Source organism: Argentina silus (assembly GCF_951799395.1).
Source record: "Argentina silus genome assembly, chromosome: 14".
In the NCBI taxonomy this organism is placed as follows: Eukaryota; Metazoa; Chordata; class Actinopteri; order Argentiniformes; family Argentinidae; genus Argentina; species Argentina silus.
The window spans coordinates 20,273,902-20,281,401 of NC_139668.1; the positions used below are offsets into that span (position 1 = coordinate 20,273,902).

At 45.4% G+C, this 7,500-nt stretch overlaps 1 protein-coding gene across 1 annotated transcript; it reads right to left on the reverse strand.

Annotated features, from left to right (window-relative positions):
- Window positions 1-2,868: 2,868 nt before the first annotated feature.
- Window positions 2,869-7,492, reverse strand: fam210aa (family with sequence similarity 210 member Aa). Its single transcript, XM_083684302.1, has 5 exons — window positions 7,389-7,492; window positions 6,950-6,991; window positions 6,376-6,792; window positions 5,484-5,595; window positions 2,869-5,157 (listed from the first exon to the last, which is right to left on the reverse strand). The coding sequence occupies exons 3-5, from the start codon at window positions 6,780-6,782 to the stop codon at window positions 4,858-4,860; spliced, it is 819 nt and encodes a 272-aa protein (XP_083540428.1). The 5' UTR covers window positions 6,783-6,792; window positions 6,950-6,991; window positions 7,389-7,492; the 3' UTR covers window positions 2,869-4,857.
- Between the last annotated feature and the right edge of the window lie 8 nt (window positions 7,493-7,500).

The following is a 7,500-nucleotide window of genomic DNA, read 5'->3' on the forward strand; positions in this document are numbered from 1 at the left end:
AAGGAAGGATGTATTCAAACAGGGCCCTCGTCTTGCTTAGAACTCCTTCCTCATTGGTCCTTCTCCCTGTCACTCATTCTGAGCGTACGGTGTGAGTGGGTCCTTTCTCCAGAAGTCCCGCCCTCCAGTCTGCTGCTACCGCTAATGCTGCTTGTCGAACATGTTTGTACGTCAGCTTTTTCACAGAACTTGGTATTCGCTAAAAAAACAACCTTATTTTTTAAAAAGAAAAAGTAGTAAAGTAGATGTTTGTTTCTTTTTTCTTTTCTTTTTTTTGTATGTTTCATGTTAATATTTGCTTGTAGCGTTTTTTTGGGGCTCTCGTAGTAAGTTAACTTAGAAAAACGGATAACATTCATTTGGTTTTTTTCGTTATTTCGGTCAGGAGTTTTTTTTTTTTGCATGTTACAATTATTACGTGAGCAAATTCGGTGCCTGATGGTGACGTGTCGGTAGCCATGGGAACCCCTGCACTCCCCTCGTTGTGCCTCATCTAACGGTGCTCCTCCCGGTCCCCCCGTCACCTGGACGGTGCTGTATAGAACTTGAACATATTATGCACATATCCTACCCAATGGGTAGACCACGAGAGAACATTGTTAAATACTGTTATATAATGTATAGATGATATTAAAAAGAAAAATTTAACACAGCGGCATCGTTTTTTTGTGAATGCCCAAGCTCCTACAGTACAAATTGTTGCTTTGTCTTTTTTTGTAACAGAGGAAATAAAATGTTTGCAGAAGCGCTACATACGTCACATAAATGAATACAAGAATACTCGTTATATTTTTTCCTATAAAAAAATGCAAAATCTGTAATGTGATGAATCCAATATGGCGAATATTAGGCAGTTGTATACAGGACGGCTCTGCTGCTTTTGTTCCTCAGAAACAGGAATATTATAAACGCCAGAGACGCTCTGACGTGTGTCACTAACAGCGCTTTGACCAATAGCAGAAGAGAACACAAGCCAAGAACCTAATGACAAACGGACACCAATAACCTGGGGGCATCGAGTCCCTGACTCAAACAAGGCCTCAAACAGAGACTCAAACAAGGCCTCAAACAAGGTCTCTAACAAGGCCTCAAACAGAGCCTCAAACAAGGCCTCAAACAGAGACTCAAACAAGGTCTCTAACAAGGCCTCAAACAAGGTCTCTAACAAGGCCTCAAACAAGGTCTCAAACAGAGCCTCAAACAAGGTCACTAACAAGGCCTCAAACAGGCCACAACAACAGAAGCCTGTGGGTAATGATAGATCACAGACTTTGATAAGAGTTGACTGATACAGTACTTAACCCTTCCATCTATCAGCTTTAAGTCAACCCTATGAAAAAAGGGATTTATAAGTTATGCATTGTAAGTTTATTATTTTACATGATCATGATGTTACGTCAGACAGACACTGTTGAGAATGCTATGGTTGAGTTTATTATCCCTTGTACAATTTCAAAAAGAAACTGTGATTTTTTCATTTCTTCATTCTCAAAAGCACTGCTGGCTTGTGTCGACCATGCAGTATGCTAGTTTGTTTCTAACCAACGGGTTCTAGCTTGGAATCAGAACTTTAGGGCTGTTTGGATGGTTCTGTTTCCACCCCATTCCAATGTTCTAGAATTCCTCATAATGGATGTCCATCAAAGTTCTACCAACAACATTGTGTTCTGTTTTGCCTTCACTATTCACAGGACTACATTCAACATGGACTCACTATCACAGGACTACATTCAACATGGACTCACTATCACAGGACTACATTCAACATGGACTCACTATCACAGGACTACATTCAACATGGACTTACTATCACAGGACTACATTCAACATGGACTCACTATCACAGGACTACATTCAACATGGACTCACTATCACAGGACTACATTCAACATGGACTTACTATCACAGGACTACATTCAACATGGACTCACTATCACAGGACTACATTCAACATGGACTCAAACGTTGAGCTTTATTTTACCAGAAAGATTCCAGAGAGCAAATCACTGCTGTGTACTTATGCCTTTTCTTATTATTATTATTATTATTATTATTATTATTATTATTAATATCAAAGCAAATGTGATGTCATGGGTTCCAAGCCTGAGGTCTGTTACTGCAATACTTTTACAGGAAAAAGATGACAAAAATTATAAACAATAAACAAATGTTGCTTTAAGTGCTGGTGTCGTCCTCCATGAAACCCTTCTGGTCTTGTTCCTGAACTGTGCTGTGCTTGTGGGAGGTGGGGTTTACTGTGCCTACTGGACCGAGAGTCCAGGGCCGGCCCCCGTATCCCAGGGGCCTTAGGCCAGAGCCTCAGCTTGGGGCCCCCCTTCACACTACGTGAACAATGTAATGTTAGCGTTAGCTGGCTAGCCAACATGACTCAGTCCAGTAGTAACATCTAACTAAAAGTACTGTGTGTAGTTACTTTATCATAAATGTCTGGGGAAGATCTTTTGTTTACATGTCTGTTGTTTACATCTCTGTGGTGACTGAAATACATCACTTGTCACAATCACTCCTGTCAGTCTGAAGATGCTGCAGGGCATTCCGAATTGAAACGTGACGTTTTCCTCAGTGTGCTAAGATAGTTCCCAGGGCAGATTCACCCTGTGCGGTGTGAAGGGGAGCAGGATTACCCCTCTGGGGTGGAACAGCCTGAATGAATGAATGACTCACCGCTGAAATCATCACTGAAAGGGCTCCTCCTCTAGCCTGTCCCTTAAGACTGAAGCAGAACAACATGTTTAACCTCGACACAGCATGTGGGTGTTTCGTATGCCAGATCAGTCAGATCAGATCAACCTACACACATCTTTAATGTCACAATTAGGAAATCTGTCACACAGTCAAGGCGGATTTAATGTACATGTTATTTAAACGTAGGCCTCCTGCTCTGTCTACTAGGAACAACCATCTTGTCTGGTTCTGCTGTTGAAGGTTTTACTAATAACAACAACAACTAAACAACAGCTGTGCAACTGTTACATTTTATTGTTTGGATGGATCACAACATTCCCTTGTTATCAGCCAGGTATCATACAGATGTCATCATGGTATTGAACCCCCTGGGTAACAGGAATGACTGTCCATGTAGGTAACAGCAATGACACTAAAATGACCTTAACCTCGTCTACAGAATGAACATGTGTATTTTCATATGTGGGTAGTCAGCGAACTCAGGTCCTCTCTCATGGATGCCACAGACGTAGACCATTATACCAAGGGAACATCCTCGTGGTAGAAGGGCTACCTCTGGAGTCTCAGGCAGGGCCAACTTGTCACCAGAGTGTGATGCCAAATCACCTCCGCTACATGGGCATGAGTAACAGTGGGCTTTTGTTCCACAGAAGTGTGAAACCCTCACAAACGTGACACATGAACACTCACAGCTTAGTAACCAAATCAGATCAGAAAATAAAACACTTTTGCTCCATCAAGCTTTCAACATCAGGGGAGGCTGGCGGAGGTAGAAATATTAGGACAGTGTGGAATATGTCTGTGTTGCTTTAGCAAAAGAACAGAGACGGTCAGACCGCCATTTTGACCTTAAGGCTTTCTACTTCAAAAGTAACATTTATTAAGACTGTATATTACTGTTCACAAACAAAACAATACTCAGTTCTACCACATTTAAAGGGATAGTTCACCCAAATTACAATCACATATTTGGTTCCTTACCCTAAAATTAGTCTATGGACTAGAATATATAATATATAATAGAACATATAATAATTCAAGATGATTTGAGCGTGACGTTTAACTCTGAAGACCTCAATGCTCTTCTGACGGCTAACTTAGGGTCCATTGACTTGCATTGGGTTTGGGTTAAACGTGCTAACAATTAGCCGTTGGTTCCAGTGCCCAGATAAACAACTCCTTTCAGGGTAAGGAACCAAATATGTGATTTTGTAATTTGGGTGAACTATTCCTTTAACTTAAATAAATAACATGCTGTAACATTAGATTGCAGCATCAGAGCACACAGAATGGATGAAAGTCGTCTGGTCTGATTGGTTCTGTAGTTTATTACAGCGTCAGTCCATGTAATACTGTCATATTTCCATTATCAGACTTGTGTCATAACTTCACTCCTGCAGCAAGGTGGATGGAATGGAAGCTTCCGTCGGCATGCCAACAGAGGACTAGATCAGTTCAACACGACTGTTCATGAAAACATCATCATATGAAAACAGCCCAGGAGACTGTAAATATGTTCTGTAACATCTTTCTTGTAACAGGTTTCTTGTAACATCTCCTGTGATCTCACACAGGGCATTTAGGCCAGTGGTTACAGCCGGGGGACACAGGGCTGGTGTCCCAGACACAGATTAAGCCTAAAATGCATTTTTTTTTTAAATGCAGTTTTCTATTGAAATGTTATTTAGTCCAGGAACTAGACTTAATCTGTGTCCAGGGAACCTAGCCCAGAGAGTCTGGCCATATATGAGTCAGGTTGCAGGGGGGGGGGGTTATTAAGTGCAAAAGATTAATCAGCATTCAACCAATCCAAACCATCCACACAGACACGCCCACGTTAAAAAGCCCACGTTAAATACAAAAGCCCACGTTAAATACATGCTTGACGGTTTGTCCACTATTCAGTATAGTCTGATGTAGCAGCAGCCGTTTGACAAGGGGCAGCAGCCGTTGTGGAGCCAAGCAGAGGAGGAGGCAACGCCTGCGAAATGAGTTCATGACATTAATAAATGAGGTGGCGGCGGTGTCAGAGAACGCCTTTCCTTCAACGCCCGTCCGCCTGCGTGTCCCTCCACTTCTCAAAGGTCACGACCCTGGCCCGTCCATGCGTCCAATCAGCTCCAGGTACGGTCGTGACGGACATTCAGTGTTCTACTCCTGCTTCTTCCTGAGAGACACTTTGTCCTTGGTCTCCTGCAGCTTCCCAGACAGCTTGTCCTTGGTCTCCTCCAGCCTCCCAGACAGCTTGTCCTTGGTCTCCTCCAGCCTCCCAGACAGCTTGTCCTTGGTCTCCTCCAGCCTCCCAGAGAGGCGCTCCCGGGTCTCCTCCATCTTGTCCTGGATGTACTCCTTGACGGGGGGCGGGGTGGACAGGTAGCCATGCTTACGAAGATACTTGACAGACAGAGATGTCCCACCCAGGGTCACAGTGTAGCGGGCTGGAGTGGCGATCTGGAAGACAAACACAAAGGGTTTGAACCAAAGAGTTATAAATAAACACAAGAAGGCCTGCGTGTCTACATGAACTGTGATTATATGAGGCACGCCATGTAGCCCACTTTCTGTAGTCCATCTTCTGGGATTTGAGTGATGACAGGTGCCTACTCTATGCATCTCTATGGTTGGAACAGGAACTGTTGTTACTTAGTTCTGCTATGGGTTTCAATGGCATGACGGCTACACAACACCTCTATCTGACATCCTGCATGAACGCATGGGTTTCACTAAACAATCCGGCCCGTAACTGACCCATTCTCTGCCACACTGAGCCTCCTTACCTTGTACATGGCGTAGGCCGTCAGGGCGTAGCCACTCTGGGAATTCTCCAACAGTTTGACGAGTCGCTCTGGGAACCCCACGTACTCCAGGAACGGAACCACGTTCACGCCCCTACAAGGAGAGAGAGAGAGAGAGAGAGAATGATTACTACAGGGACAGAGAGAGAGAAGATGATTACAGGAACAGATACTGGGACAGAGAGAGAGAGAGAGAGAGAGAGAGAGAGAGAGAGAGAGAGAGAGAGACAGAGACAGAGAGAGAGAGACAGAGAGAGAGAGAGAGAGAGAGAGAGAGAGAGAAGATGATTACAGGAACAGATACTGGGACAGAGAGAGAGAGAGAGAGAGAGATGATGACTAGAGGAGGAGATGAAGATGACTTATTACTTCTCTCTGGGTCCAGGAGGGGTGTGTCCAGGGTCGCTACCAGAAGGGCACTGAGGACTTGAGTGATACATGAAATAACACTTCAGCTCCGGGGGGGAATTTATGAGTGTACTGTACCAACACAGCCACCACAGTCACACACAAAGACCACCACCAATCACAAGATGGTCGCTGTGTGTGTCATGAGTTGTGTGTGTCTGAGGGGAACAAGCAATGAAGACCGCAGACAGGGCACATCCATGGTCCAACTGATTCCTGTGGGAATCGCCTTCTGGCTATATCTACTCAGTGGTGCCTCTGTAGTGGGAAGTTTGGTTTGGGAATGGCATGCTTGACTCATATTACCAAATGTTTTGGGTGCAGTGTTAAAAGAACTCATATATACACACAAGGAAAAAACCCTCCAAACCTCATTCCATTCCATGCATTACAATGAGCCCGTCCTCTGATTTCTACCTCCCCCAGCCTCCCCCAGCCCCCCAGTGATAACCAAGGCAGTGCTTACTTCATAGCTGCGTAGTAGAACGTGCCGAACCAGACTGTGGACGTGACTAAGTGCACCGGTATCATGACCTTCCCGTACTGCTTCAGCGTCCTCTTGAACCTCTGGACCAGACCCACGGAGCTGTCCTGTAGCGGGTCAGGGTCTGCCAGGTCCCCCTGTCCCGGGTCAGTTTCGCTCCGCGGCGGCGGGGCGTCCGGTTGGCCCACGCCGGTCGTGGGTTTGCGGGGTGCCGCCATCCATGCCGCGGCCGACGTGCGGAGCCAGCGAGGGCTGGAGGTCCAGCTCGGCGTCCGGGGGCCAGTTAGCGGAACCAGGGAGGCCGGCTCCCAGGAGGCCCGGGCCGAGAAGACGGACCGCAGAGCGGCCGCCGCTGGCCGGGAGACTCCCAGGTGAAAGATCCGCTGCATCGTCTTCTGTCTGGGACAACAGCAACACAAAACACCCAACATCAGCCTCTGCATTCACACCGCAGCCTAATCATCCTTTTCAAATATTTGATCTGATCTTGGCCAATGTTAGACAGCTCCAAATCACAAATTGTATGGATAAAAAAAAAACTAAGTTAAAAGGATACCTTATTTAATCAGTCAGGGGTTCAGCGACGTTGGCTCAGGTGCTGAAATTGTAGAGGAGGACAAGTCAAGTCTCGTTTATTTGTCATTACATTGAATACAAGTAAACAACACAACGAAACGCCTGAGGAAAAGCCGCTCTAGATCATCAATCATCACCAACAACCACAGAATGAACAAGGATAACAGATCCATATAACATCAACAGTAATAAAACAGTAAATATGACTGTTGCTCTTTATATGGATCTGTTATCCTTGTTCATTCTAGCTCCACAGTTAGCTAGGCTGGCTGCCCTGAACGGGAACACACACAGGTAGGAGGCTCGTCTACAGCCCCGCTGGGCTGGCAGCCACACGTCCCACAACGCTGGAACATAAACCATGTCACGACACAACAAGCAACACTAATATATACATGATCTCATGCAAAGGAACGCACATGATAATCCGACATAGTGTTTCGGCCTTTCAACCAGCGCTAAAGTCTGGATTTCGGAATGTTGCCATGTCCCCTCTGTCATTCAGAACATCCTGCCATGGCGCATACCTAT